Source organism: Nanorana parkeri, unplaced genomic scaffold (assembly GCF_000935625.1).
Source record: "Nanorana parkeri isolate BGI_ZX_2015 unplaced genomic scaffold, ASM93562v1 scaffold49, whole genome shotgun sequence".
NCBI lineage: Eukaryota > Metazoa > Chordata > Amphibia > Anura > Dicroglossidae > Nanorana > Nanorana parkeri.
In genome coordinates, this window is record NW_017306317.1 from 2,958,808 (window position 1) to 2,974,493 (window position 15,686).

A 15,686-nucleotide genomic window follows, 5' to 3' on the forward strand; every position below is an offset into this window, starting at 1 on the left:
ACATAACAACTTGGCCTTGCAAAGTTTATATGTTAAAAAGGACTCGTTTAAGAGAACAGAGTAATAAAGGGCTATGACCTTTTGACTCCCCATCTAGAGATGGAAATCATTTGGTGTCTAGAGCATTACATAAGGCCAGTGTACCACCAGTATCCATCCTTGGTAACTGCTGAAGCCAAAATTATTATTTTTTTTCATGGCAGTTTAACCACATTTTTTGCATTTTAGATAAGCCTTGAAAACCTTTTTGACATCCTAAAAATGTAAACAAGGGGAAAGGACCTAAATGCAGTACATGTACCAACCCTCAAAGCAAAAATGTAAACACATTCATAATGTAAATGTTGTGCTGTAGCCGATTTTAATTACAGTAATTTAATATTTATAGCACGGGGCCATGCTGACCAGGCAAGTTGGCAGCTTCAAAGACCTTTGCAACCATGTTTATTTGTATGCACAGACACTAAAATCATCCAGGCGTACAACGTTCATGTTAAGCATGTTGCATTTCTTTTCCAATTTTGTAACTAAGAATCTTGTTCCAGTCAATCTTTGTGCGCGTCACTGGCAGCTGCCGGCGTAAGGCTTTGAAAGTAGTGTCAGACATAGTCTGGTAGTTCTCACTGATTGCAGTCTAAGACAGGAAGAGATACAAGGGTTAAATCATAGCAGTCAATGTACAGGAGAGCAGCACGTTTACAAAGGGCACAATATGCATTTATTCATGGTAGTGAATAACCAACATAAGAAATTCAAGTTTTTATGTCTTATGTAAATCTGCTGCCAATGTATAGCATACATTGGTGGCAGCAAAAGGGTGAAAGAATAACCTTTATTGAGCAGTAAGAAATATTTTTGTATTTTGACTTCAGTTAATTCAGTTCCAAAATCATTAAACCGGAACAGACGTACCTGGTATTCGTTTTCAGCATCCTCTATAATCTTAATGAACTCCTTTGCAGTCTGACTTTCATTCTAGAAGATGCAATAAATCAAAATAGAAATCATGAATATAAACTGGGAAAAGGTTGCTGCCTGATATAAACTTCCTCAATTATTAGACATGACCTGATTTTTTGGGGAAGCACTGAGTTATGACAACCAACCATCCATGAAATACGAGGGACAAGTGTTGCCATGCACACTCTAAATTTACAAACACAACAATACATACTCCTAAATTGATTTTGATGTAGAGCGGCAACTGACATAATAATTGGGTCTGTATGGAAGACCTGTTTTATCTCACATCCCTGCACTTCTGCAGGCCGATTTAATAATGCAGCATGAAAAGTGCAGTGATCAATACCAGCTAATCATCTTTTTAGCTTCTGAATTTCTCTTGAAATCTTATTGGCTGCTACGGATTACTGCGTTGTCTAACACTTTCACGGTTGATCCCTTGATACCATTCCTAGGCATCTTTTGAATCGCATCGATTTTTTTTTTCTTTTTTTATACGAGCCTGCAGTCCTGGAATTCTCTCAAGTTTCATATATAGATTTTATTTTTAAATAAAAGCACCCAAAAAAGGGATATACCTAAACATGCTCACACATGTGTAAAGTATGATAGGATACTTCACTGCACTCAATACAAATTGAAAAAAAATTTGTATCCATCTATATTCTGGTCATATAGAATGGAGAATTTTAAAACCCGAAAATGACATCTTTATATATAATGATTTCATTATTTTACAATCACTGTGCTAAATTTGACTGAAGCTGTAACCAAGGTTCCCATATCAAATGGGAAATGTAGACATAGTTCCCTGTTGTGTGCGATATTTTCATTGAGCACAATATAACTGGTTGCCAATTTGAGTAATAGAAATCATCATTGGCTGTAGCCAACACTACGGAAATAAAAAGTACTATGGCTGTGTCTTTGCTATACACCAGAAGTTCTGGATAGCTGGTGGGGTGGAAAGGAAATATTTGCATGGCTCCATCCACTATCCTGGAACTCTTTGGGATATGTGATGGAATAACATTTGGATGACTGGAGTGTTCTTGAAGGCACATTGCGTGTCAGCAGGATGCTGCCTTAGTTCAGCTTATGGAGCTACCTTATGGAGCGTTTTATTGTAACCAGCTGGAATATGATATACTGCCAGGAGGAAACTATTAGGAGCGTGTGGTCTGGAGCCAAAAGCCCTGATCTGTAGTGGGTACAAGGCTCTGAAGAGAATTAGGAACTACTGCTGGGGAGTGTTTTCACTGCTGCTTATACAAGACACAGATATGGATAAACATCATTAAGTGTGACCTAACCTCTGCTGATCTGTGGGCTCGGTGGACCTGGTGAGTGTCTTAGTAATCTTCTGAGATCAGATGTTTATATATTTTAAGAACAGGAGGATATTGCCAATGTGAACTGCATTTTAAGCACTGCATTATTTTTTATTAATGTAAATGACTTCTATCTTAAGGCGGCGCCACTGTGCTACGCTGGACTTTTTTTTTTACTACCTCACCAAAAGCCTTATGGGTTCTACTTTCTCTCTAAATTCAGAAAGGAGACTGCAAAGCTGGACGGACACTGACACACACAATCAATTTTTCTTACATTGCATTTTTCTTACATTTTTATTTTTATACTATTCAGCCCAGACATAGTAGAACATTGTTCAAGCAACTGTCACTTGTCTGATCAGTTTGTTGGAGGGATATTGCCACTATATTACTGATACACAACTTTACACAATTCGACCTGGATGGGTGAATAACATACTTACAGTCACTGTTAGTGATTCTTCAATATCTTTATGGCTCACTAACTGTACATTTCCATCTTCATAATAATGAACCTATGTAAAATATACAAGATTATTACCTTGTAAAAGGATTTAATGAAATACATTACAGAACAAGTGTAACCAATCAGTAAGCAACTAATGCTATTCAGGAAACACTAAAATTGTGTTACAAGTCAGAAAGTTCACCCATTTGATTTTAGTCTAAACTCTGTGTATTCCACCGCAGCAAGTTAGCATTTCACATTTTAGAATGATATTTTGAATCTGGCTGTGAGAAGCCTCTTTGGCCTCATTTACACGACTAACAGCCGGTCCGTACAGATCCGTGTACGGCCGTATCGGGCCGCTCCCTTGAACTGCACATCCGTGCGGGTGTCCTTGCTTGGGTGCAGACAGGACCCATCCTGTCTGTGTATTAACACACACACGGACGTGTAGTTCGGGTGAGCGTATGGCCGCATACTACTATAGAGAACCGGCTGCTGCATACAAATCACAAGCAGCATCTGTCCTTCCTGGGAGCGGCCCAATACGGCCGTGCACGCAGCACGGATCTGTACGGGCCGGCTGTCGTGTAAATGAGGCCCAAGTCCATAAATTAGTAGATGTCAGCGATGGCCCACTCAAGACACCTTGGCAGTCAGCAGATCTGAGGTTAACATTGAAGCTGCACTACTCTTGCACAAAACATTTCTGCACTGGAAACTAAATGGATGTACAAAGCTAAGAAGTGATGCATGAAGAAAGACTATCCAACAAAAATCTGAACTTGGTTGAACACAAACATAACTGAAAAGCCATTACTTTAAACATAGGACCTACCAAATTCCCCCGCATTTAACCTAGTCAAATGGTTATTTCCTATTCTTATAGTTTGTCTCTGGGCCCAGCCCCTTAAGACTTGCTTGGCTATAACATGCTGAAGAGGAAGAGTGGCTGTACACAACAACATGGGTTATGTCAGTTCTAGTCATGTGGGCACCATAAAAGCATAGAGAGCTTTCAAAATCTAGAACGGTCATATTAATACAAAATAGTGCTTGCTAGAGTTTTAGAATTTTAGTCTTTGAAAGAGGAGTCTTCAGGCTCCTTCACAACAGAAGGCACACAAAAAGGCATGCGTGTCGATATGCCGTTTTTATGCCTTGCACTGCATGTTCAACTGTTTTTAACCACTTCAAGACCAGGTGTTTAGACCCCCTTCCTGGCCAGGCCATTTTTCAGTATTCAGCGCTGCGGTACTTTGACTGACATTTATTCCGTCACGCAGCACTGTACTGAAATTAATTTTATACCATTTTTTGGGGATAGATAGAGCTTTATTTTGGTGGTATTTAATCACCACTGGGGTTTTTATTTTTTACTATAATTAGGAAAAATTAATGGGTGCAATCGTCGTTTTTGCACGTATGCGCCCCCGCATTTTTTAAATGTGTTACTTTTACATTTTTTTTGGGTGGGGAACTTGATTTTTTTTTTCTTTTTTTACTAAACTTTATTGCTATCACATACGAGGCTAATAAAAACCCCCTATGTGATAGCAAAATATGTGACAGGTCCTCTTTATGGAGACATCAGGGGTCTCCAAGACCCCTAATGTCACCTAGGACCCCCCCAAAAGAAGCTGATGAAGCAGAGATCTGCTCCATCAGCTTCTTTGCAGCTTCTGAAGCTGAAGAGTGACACAAGAATGCGGAAGTGATGTATTATACAACACCTCCGCATTCTTGCAGAGCAGAGGGGACCGGAGGGAGCTCGTGTACCGAGCCCTCTCTGATCCCGTGTCACAAGCGACCTGCTGATCCCGGGCTCGCACCGGGCACAGCAGAGCCCGGGAACTTTTTAGTATTATGATAGGAACATAGTGTTACATGCTGTAGTTTTATGCAGCGCACACTCTAAGGCACTTGTATGGCATGAATAAACAGTCTTCTAAGTGGCACTGCGCTGATCAACACAGCTCAATGCACCTGGTGTGATCACCAGTAGAGCCCCCTTCCATAATTTATATACATCTCCCCTTAATAACACAATGCCTAAATCAGCCCCCAGATCAGCATGGCTGGCACCCATGTTCGCAGCGCATGTATGACAGTCTGGGGAAGTGATTAGGTGGCTGTAAACTGTGAATCATTTTGAGTCTAAAGCAGACAGTTGGCTTTACACATGTTAACAGACTGCCGGTTGCCCTGCTGCCAACATATGCGTTGGCAACAGCATAAGGGTTAAATGATAAAGAAAATGGACTCCAATAAATGTATGATGTTTTACAACCACAGAAGGTAAACCATGAAATACCTGAATTTTTAGAAGTCCCACCACCTTCGTAGTAGATTGCGTTATGGAAAATTTCCATTCTGACCTCCAGCGTCCATTCCTAGAAAACAAAATTTAGCAATCAATTTTTACAAACGACAAAAAAGTGTGGTTTTGCAATATACATTCTGGTGAAAAGTATATTCAAATATAGGTTGTTTCCTTTTAAAAGTTAGTATACAGTACATATATAATAAATAGAAAGATGCTAGGACAAAACAAAAATATGAGAGAAGGCAAGTAGTTACAAACCGGTTCAGCAATACTCAACACAATGCCAAGTAATACAGAACCAGATCTGGTGCTCTTATATGCTGTCACAACAGTGATCACTATGGACTTGCAAAGTAGATTTCAAGGAGAGCTTCTGCTCCCTAAACATCCCAGCATTTTTCTAAAGCATCTTGACTTATTTCTGTTTTATTGAAGAATGTATATAATACAATTATAGAAATTCTCTTTACGCCAATCCAGAACACATCAAATGGAGATGTAATGTATATGAAAAATTCACTATGGGAAAAGTGTATATGCACTTGCAGCTAAACTTTGCTACATGTTCTCATTCACATAACATAAGTTAAAAAATGCTGATTACATAATACTTGCTCTTTCCGCAGAGAAAAGATTTTCAGTAGGGATGCATCAATATATCGGCCGCCGAAACATAACGGCCTAAAATGGCACTTTTGGCTAAATGCTGAAAGTGCCATTTTCCTGCCGATACATCGGCGCATCCCAGGTTTCTTTCCTCCCTGCTGCTGGGCGCTGCTCTGTGTCCCAGCGGGGAGGAGAGAAAGTGACAGCCGGCCGAGCGCTGCGAGTGGCCGGCGTCTCTCCTCCCACACCGCTCAGCCTCCTATCACAGAGCGGTGTGTGGGCGGAGACAGGCGGCGCTGTCACAGGAGGCTGAGCTCTCCTCCCTGCACCGCTCGATCAGTGAGTGTTTGTACATAAGGACATAGTATGTGTACTATATCCTCAATTATGAATGAATGGGAGTGATCTACATCCCCTCCTGTTCATTCATAGTTGTAGTTATAGTAAACATACTATATTCTCAAGTTATCAATGAACAGAAACACTCAGTACAGAGGATTCCTGTTGATTGATAACAGGGGATACAGAAAAAGAGATTAAGAACACAGTCCTCTCCTCCCATCTCTTTTTCTATTTTAAAAGGGAAATATCAGGGGGTCTGCTTAGACCCCTATTTCCCTGAAGAAGCATAAGGGTTAAATGATAAAGAAAATGGACTCCAATAAATGTATGATGTTTTACAACCACAGAAGGTAAACCATGAAATACCTGAATTTTTAGAAGTCCCACCACCTTCGTAGTAGATTGCGTTATGGAAAATTTCCATTCTGACCTCCAGCGTCCATTCCTAGAAAACAAAATTTAGCAATCAATTTTTACAAACGACAAAAAAGTGTGGTTTTGCAATATACATTCTGGTGAAAAGTATATTCAAATATAGGTTGTTTCCTTTTAAAAGTTAGTATACAGTACATATATAATAAATAGAAAGATGCTAGGACAAAACAAAAATATGAGAGAAGGCAAGTAGTTACAAACCGGTTCAGCAATACTCAACACAATGCCAAGTAATACAGAACCAGATCTGGTGCTCTTATATGCTGTCACAACAGTGATCACTATGGACTTGCAAAGTAGATTTCAAGGAGAGCTTCTGCTCCCTAAACATCCCAGCATTTTTCTAAAGCATCTTGACTTATTTCTGTTTTATTGAAGAATGTATATAATACAATTATAGAAATTCTCTTTACGCCAATCCAGAACACATCAAATGGAGATGTAATGTATATGAAAAATTCACTATGGGAAAAGTGTATATGCACTTGCAGCTAAACTTTGCTACATGTTCTCATTCACATAACATAAGTTAAAAAATGCTGATTACATAATACTTGCTCTTTCCGCAGAGAAAAGATTTTCAGTAGGGATGCATCAATATATCGGCCGCCGAAACATAACGGCCTAAAATGGCACTTTTGGCTAAATGCTGAAAGTGCCATTTTCCTGCCGATACATCGGCGCATCCCAGGTTTCTTTCCTCCCTGCTGCTGGGCGCTGCTCTGTGTCCCAGCGGGGAGGAGAGAAAGTGACAGCCGGCCGAGCGCTGCGAGTGGCCGGCGTCTCTCCTCCCACACCGCTCAGCCTCCTATCACAGAGCGGTGTGTGGGCGGAGACAGGCGGCGCTGTCACAGGAGGCTGAGCTCTCCTCCCTGCACCGCTCGATCAGTGAGTGTTTGTACATAAGGACATAGTATGTGTACTATATCCTCAATTATGAATGAATGGGAGTGATCTACATCCCCTCCTGTTCATTCATAGTTGTAGTTATAGTAAACATACTATATTCTCAAGTTATCAATGAACAGAAACACTCAGTACAGAGGATTCCTGTTGATTGATAACAGGGGATACAGAAAAAGAGATTAAGAACACAGTCCTCTCCTCCCATCTCTTTTTCTATTTTAAAAGGGAAATATCAGGGGGTCTGCTTAGACCCCTATTTCCCCGAAGCCCCTAAAAATAAAGTAAAAAAATAAAAATATAAAAACAAAATTAAAAAAAGTTTATAAAATATTTTTTTGAAAAAAATAAAAAAATGTTTTTGGTTTAGGCCTGACAATTTTTTTTATTTTGGTTTTTACATGTCTATTTCGGTGCACCTCTAATTTTCAGTAAACTGGTGGGGAGGCTGTTACAATAACTAACACTGCTTCTACTGTGCTTGCATATCTCATTATCAGTTGCAAACAAAGGATTGCAATGCTGAAGTATTGTACGTTAAGAGGAAGGTCGGTCTTTCCCTAGTCTTTCTTAGGGAACAGCTAGAGTTTCCTGTCACTTTGAAATTGTGTGGCAAGCCTTTGGAGCTTCTCTTTACATACACATCTAAAAAGTTAAGAAATGCGTTTTTAAATAATTATTTTTTAGGTATGCTGTGTGAATATGAACACAAAAACATATAGGTGGGGATTTTTTGAATGTGTGTGCAAAGGTGGAAATAAACTTCAAGGATAACTGCACAGTCCTCATCTCTGCAGGTTTTAGAAAACTAAAATAGTTACATTATACTTTGCTATAAACGTAGCAGCCCCACCCACCACTAAAGGAAACTGTGGAAACGCAAAAAGGGACTCACAGACAGACAGCTCCAGATGTGCTATCCTGATCCAGCTTGGGCTGAATCACAGACACACAGTCCCTGAAAGCACCAATAACACTGCTGACATCCCACATGGTCTATCCAGAGATGAATGCTCCGCAAACACAAATCCGCCATGATCAGCAAGCAGGACACAAAACAAAATGGTGCCAGCACCGCAGAGGGTCCTACAGTGGCTCTCTTCAGCATATAGTTGGAGCTCCTCAGTGACAGCTTGTTGTCAGGGGGCTCAACACCAGCGAGGGCTGAAGAGCTGTAACCTCCTAGCATCCAGCCACACCAAAGCCAGCCTGTAGCATCAGGAGGCAGCGAGCACTGCTGCAGCCCGGGGAACCCCAGATCTCTTCCCTTCATTCAGAGGCTTCTCTACCCCACTTACCATACGTAAAGCTACAATGTCATGACGAGACCAACAGTGGTTTCATGGAATATCAAATCTTAACTCAAAATTTAACTATGCCCACATATTTAATACCCTGAAAAGCCTGTTGTCTAATATTTGTCAACAAACCACACATCTAACTGGCCATAAATACCATGGCTTAGAAATGGCTTCCACTTCACATATTTCTCATACTTTATAGGAGTGTCAACTTTCAAATCAGCAAATACTTACCTTTTGAGTGTTTAACTGTTTTACTGATAATAAAAGGTTGCTACCTTATGCTGCATTGCAAGGCTTACAACAAACCTATCGTACATTTAACAAATCTATCATTCTCAACATCAGGACAGGCACGTCTCCATGGATATTGCAAACAAACCTTTTTCCCTTCTCCAGACATTATTTATTTTTCTAGAAAACTTTAATTTGAACCAAGACCCTCTGTTAATGTATGCCCCTGACGCTCTGAACTTCAGTTCCTGTTGTAATACCATGTCTGACAGATCTATGGTGCTCAAAATATGATTCAATTATCTACTCCTACCTAGTGGCAGAGACCTAGAATATTTAACTCACACCAATAAATAAAAGGCATTCTCTGGATGAAGGGCATATCTTGACATCACTGCCCCACATCAAATACGAGAACAACTTGTAGTCATCGATAAAAATCCTAGGCGTTCTTTGAATAGTCGCTGTGCCAAACAAGCAACCCCCTGTGTTTTCAGGCCAGAGGGGAAGCTACTCACCACAGCACAGTACCGGCACCCAGAAGATCAAGACCAGCACTGCAGCTACTGCAGTGTTTTACTGGACCCCCAGCAACAGATCAGGTAGGGTATGGGCCAATGTAAGTATGCAAACGAACGTTATACCTGGAGTTCACCTTTAAGGACTGGCTAAATGCTACTGTTGAAAATATGGGCACAGTTCTAGAAGCCACAATACAGGATTCATACACAGGAGTTGACTGACCAACCAACCTTTCAAACTTTCCCTCCAAAATTTGCCTGTTTATGTAGACATTATAGCATGGCATTAAGCTAAAACTCTAGGCCTGAAACTCTATCACCTTTTACACCTCAGTAGTGTAAAACAAGCCTCACAACTCTCCATGACTTTGCTGAAGCAGAGGAATCACACATTAGCCACCTGTATGACAATGGTATACTTGTTTCTTTTCAACACCTGAAAGCAAACTTTGAACTCAATAACCACTTCTAGAGGTACCTCACTCTTTAACCTGCTATACTGCCACAACTTGGGTCAGTTGTTTCCAAACAAGTGGCGAGCATTTATCGCTTCCTTCAAAATGGTGACCCCTGCTCCCTTTGAAAGAGCCTGGCAAAGATGGTCCAAGGACATACCATCTCTAATGAAAGAGGACTTCAATGCAGGAAATCTTTTCTACAGTTATTAGTACCCAAGGTGTCTGTTCACAGGCTATTATACTTCTGTATACTGTACGGGAATCAAACATTCTGCCAAATCCTACCATTGCAGTACGGGAAGTTATTTACATTATTTTTGTTCTGTCCCAAAAATATCATCTTATCGGCAACAAATACACCTCTTACTGCTAAGAACTATGGGCTAAAATCTGCCACAACTTCCAGAAATCTGCTTGCTATACTACAAGATCATGTAGTACACACCCACACGCTTTAAAAGTAAATCTTACAAAAATGGAAAGACACCTTGGCACCAGACCTAAAAACCTTTGTTACCATCATTAAATGACACACTACCAAGGCAGAACTTGCTTGCCCAACTTTGACAAAATCAGAAGGTCATGGTTAATGGCCGCTCTGAACTTAGTATAAATTTTGTTCCAAACCTGTAATCACCAACTGTGATAATGTTGAGTATGTGTGAAACCTTGTATTTCAACCTCCTTTACAATTGTGCATTATAGGAAGTTAAGAGAACACCATGATGTGAATGAGTGTATGCAGTAAATAAGTACAATAAAAGCACATTGCTTCAAAATATAAGCTTTATTGTTCTTTATGAAGAAATGTTGACATTAGCCTTTTTAAACACATAAAAAAAGCCTACAAAGCTGCTGTTCGAGCATTCAAAACTTAACTGGCAGTAGCATATGCATCCAAACTGATATTAGGCTACAGCAGAGCAGGATAAATCCCAGTCACCAGGCTGATGTAAAAAAAAAAAAAAAAAAAAAAAAAAAAAAAAAAAAAAGCTCAAAAAAGGAGAGCAGGTAATTTATATGGTTTCAATGACTACAGTTCTGCTAGCTGCCACTAGATAGCGGCTAGTAAAAATGTGTTTTTCTCACCGAGTACAGTTCTGATGGTGTCTAGTAGAAACAGGATTTCCCCAATTACTTCACACTCCCAAAACAATATATCTGTATTGCAGACTGACAATGTGCACACATATCAAACTGTGTAAAAAATAAATAAAAATAATAAATGAAAAAAATAGAACTGTGCCCCCAAAGAAAGATTTGTACAGAATTGTTTAAAAATGTCATGGGGATGCAAGTTAAAACCTCAAGACCATTTTGTATCCCATATCCCAGGAAACTATGTATTCTCACTGCCTGCCTGGTTGCAACTCTCTTTTTTTTTTAAATTAAGCAAGGATTATATAGTTGTGCATTATCATTATGTGATGTCACAGTTCTGATGTTTAACCACTTCAAGACCAGGTGTTTAGACCCCCTTCCTGGCCAGGCCATTTTTCAGTATTCAGCGCTGCGATACTTTGACTGACGTTTATTCCGTCATGCAACGCTGTACTGAAATGAATTTTATACCATTTTTTGGGGACAGATAGAGCTTTCTTTTGGTGGTAAGAATACATGGGATATGGGACACAAAGTGATCTGAGGTTTTAACTTACACTACCATGACATTTTAAAAAACGGTGTTCAAATAAACAAATCTTTCTTGGGGACAAAGCTGTGTTTTGGTTGGCAACCAGAATCTGTCTGGGTTTGTTGTACCGATATATTTACACACAGTTTACTTCACGTTTGTGAATTTGTGTAAATAGGTCAGTAATTAGTAGCTCCTAAATCTCTTGAGGCTTTAGCATGCCTGAACTAAAGTGTCATTCAAATAAAAGACAGATGACGCGGTCTTCAGATATTTGAGAGGAAAAACCCCCCAAAAAAACGACTTACCAGAAGTTTTTAGCTTGAAACTGATGACTCTCTATACATACAATAATAGTTTGCTGTCCATCAATTGTTTTCCCGTACACCTAAGGTTACAAAGATAATTGGCATGAACGAGAGGTAAAATTCCACTTAGAGAAAATGCAAACATGATTTCTACTTACAGTACTAGATCCATTAGGATAATGATCTTTCACATAGGATCTCACTGCAGAGTCCACAACATTCCTCCACGATTCGATGGCATTTTCTCCCTCATGGGGCTTGGGATCACTGGCCTCCTTCCTCAAGTGATCAAATCTAAAGGAAATCTTGTTCTTTGGATCCAAAAACCTCCCGTTACCAAGATCTCCATGTTCCGTTATTAATGCCTAGGGAGAGACAGGGATGTTATTCTCCATTCTAGTCTTATCCTGAGAAGAAGTCTACAAGACTCCAGATCCCAAACCGTTTCCTCAGTTTCAGCTGTAAACTATCAATATTACCTCAGGAGGTTCTGTACTGACAAAGCACATGTAGTACAGTTACAGTAAGGTGTACAAAAGCAGAATTACAACACAGTTGCTTTTGAAAAGTGACAGTGTCTTGATTATAGTTTGATCAGCTACATTTCATAAAATAGATCTTTCATCACACACTTGTCCAATTAGAACTAACCTACCTGGACAATTTAAAAAGCTAGATGGGCGAATCAATGATTTGTTGGTTGGGGACACTGAAGTATATGCACAGCAGCTTACAATAGTAGCAGGGGTAATGTCATTCCTCAAAGTAAGAATTAAGCAGACAATTGCTGAAGGCCAATTGTCAAAGTAATACAATGAAGGGCCCAAAATCCACAAATCATTCCTAAGGGGTTCTACATTTATCTTCTCATAATTAGAGGAAACTGAGCAACTATGGAGGATGCCATAATCAATATCCTCCAGAAAACAATAGCTGCCTGGCCGTTATAACAATTCCTTAACTCTAATTCTTTTATATTCTGGTATGTTATTTTTTTTGGCATTCTGAATTAGGTGATTTATGCTTTTGAAGAGGAATTTTTAGTATCAAGTACATTTACCAAGCACCACAAAATACATTTTGAATCCTAAACTTTAACACCTAACCCTTAAATTAAACTGAGCCAAAAAAGTATTGAAAAATAAAAGCACAATTAACCCAATCCTCTGCACTGAAAATGAACAGTCCTTTCTAATTATTAATTCTAATTTGGAGATCAGGAAATTCAGAGAAAAGTTTAGAATAAAACATCAATGATTCAAAAGTACTGCACCATGAGGGTCAAGCATGAAAGCCTCAAAACTGGCATTTCTTTATTGCCCATTGAGGGACACAGGAATTCTTAAGACTGTTGGGTTATACTGCTGTCTACAGTAGAAATGGACACTGGCAAAAAATAAAAGCCCATTTACCAGCACGGTTTAACCCCACCCACAACCATCATGTCAGAAGAGAGGACATGTTTTCTTCAGTTCTGATGTTCGCTGATCGTTTGGAAGATTTCTACCATCAACAGCTGTTGGTAGATTCATGCTGGATATATGAAATCCAGTATAGTTTCCCCAGTCAGTCAACAGCACTGGTAGATTCATGCCACATAATTAAAAATGCTGAAAGTTTCTCCAGTTAGCTATGAAGCACAGGTTTTACTGGTTTTATTCCAGTGATCTCTCTGCGAAGGACCTGCAGTCAATAATATCCCATCTGTGTTCCAGTAACTACAGGACTCGGCTGTCAGGTCAGACCAGTATGTCTGGGGATTTCTTGCTGAGTGTCAGGACCAGCGCTGCGATAGTTTATCTGACCCAATCTCTGAAGACTCCATGTTATGCATTCAGGCCATATGTCTGGTTGAAGAAAAATGTCTTTACATTCAGTATAAGCTCTGCGTATTAAAGCTGCTATACCTACTGGGCAGTGTGTAAGGGACATTTTTCCCCTTCTACATAAGTTTACAAGCTCGGTATTGGGTTTACACTCCCTGTTACTAACGGCGAGTTAAATTGATTGCATCCCTTCTGCTTCTATTCTTGGGCAAGGATAGCCTCCGAAGCTCTCTGAATTAGGGGCATTTTCCGTTATTTAATGCCTAAGTGCCCAGGCACTGTTATGCGCACAGTTGCTATTTTGTATTTCTCGCCTGTTGCATGTAGGCTGAGTCTGAGCTTGATGATGCACCGTGATTTTCCAGTGAGGTTGGGCACTAGCCCCTGCATCCTGCTGTGTTGCCTCAACCCAAGAGCTCAGCAGTAAGCCTCTCCCTACTGCAGCTTCTGCTACAATTTCACCCTGGTGGTCCTTGAGCAATAAAAGGGGATAGGGAGGACGGCAAGGTAGTTCCCTGCTTTTTATTTTTCTCTGGGGCTGTGTGTCTCGTCTCCACCGCAGATACATGGCTTCATAATTACAGAGACAGTTGACAGAGCAGCGCTAGTAACGACTCTCTGCTGCTGTTCAGGCTTTGTCATTCACTCAATGCCATCTAAAACAAACATCCCTAGATAGATGTGGCATACTCCAGTATGCTAGTAAGTGATGCCCACGTCTGTGCTATTTTGTCTGAAAACAGATGATCTGATTCATCAATGTTTTTACAGCCACAGATCAAGGCTTTCATTAGGGAGCTCAGCTTGTTACTCAAATTAATCGGTTAAGATATGATTCACTATATAAAAATGTTCACATCTACAAGTATTTAGTTATGAGGATTCAAGCAAAAGATTTCCGAGCTCAACACAACAGAAAATGTATTGGTATATAGTGATAAGGCCTAAATACAGTGAGCAAACAAGCTAACTACCAAAAAAAACACACAAAAAAAAAAAAAAAGGAAGAAGAATGAAACATGCAAATACATATTAGCAAAATACACCGATAGTGGTATATACAAGACAAATAACAGAAATATAAAAATATATTTGTGCTGAGGGAATCCTGCTAAGGGCATGTGATTCATATCTAATAACCAGAGGACTATTCTAATTTGATTAGTACTTGGAGGTCACCAATCCTTGCAAGTCTATGGAAGCATGCCCTAGATCTGTCCAAGGAGGAGTTGGAGGGGAAAAAAAATAACTTTTGGACAACCAGTCTTGAGGGTTGCAACTCTTTCTGCTCCAGTTTTCATAATATAACCTATTGTAAACAGAAATATGTTTTAAATTTGTCTGCAAATGCCAATTCGACTGTCGTGCCAATCCTCTGGAATCCATGACAGCCAGGAAATACATCCTCTGGAATACATGACAGCCAGGTAGAAGTTGGTCAGCAATGGGAGCCCCCTGTATATTTCTCTTATGACCCTTTTCCTTTAAAAACAAAAATCGTTATCATTTTGGGTGACCTATATAAACTAACTATATTTTGTTTTGATAGCCGTCTACTATATTCAACGCCCTTTAACCTGTAAACTGTATTAAGGTCACCCTCTATACAACTAGCACCTGTAAAGGGAAACAATTTCTACTCACCTGGTGCAGTGCTCTTTCATAGAATCTTCGCTCTATGGTGCCTAAATATTCTCATTTGACACCTTGTTAGGTGTGTGGGGTGCCTGAGCCCTCACCGTGCTCTTAACATAAAATAACATTACATGTGACTGTAGGCCACCTTTACTATTGCTCTCAGCAGCCTGGAGCAGGTGCAATATACCATTCTGTTTAATAATTGATCATGCCAAGGATTATCAGTCTAGAATATTCAAATATAGGAGAGGTCTGTAAAATGATTGAAAACATATAAAAGGAAACATGTCATGAGGAATATAGGGGCTCCAACTTTTACCCCCTGAAAATGCTAGCTGCCTGGCTGTTTTGCAGAGCTTATGGCTTCAAAAATTTCCAAGTCACTATCTTCACTATGAATTCCCTTGCTG

The 15,686-nt window shown here is 39.8% G+C and overlaps 1 protein-coding gene across 1 annotated transcript; it reads right to left on the bottom strand.

Annotated features, from left to right (window-relative positions):
* Positions 1-451: 451 nt before the first annotated feature.
* On the bottom strand, positions 452-12,177 carry LOC108802057 (F-actin-capping protein subunit alpha-2-like; the record flags this gene model as incomplete). Its single annotated transcript, XM_018573952.1, has 6 exons — positions 452-634; positions 913-975; positions 2,741-2,812; positions 6,386-6,464; positions 11,813-11,892; positions 11,971-12,177. Coding segments are annotated over 6 exons (642 nt in total), but the record flags the coding sequence as incomplete, so codon positions are not given.
* Positions 12,178-15,686: the final 3,509 nt, after the last annotated feature.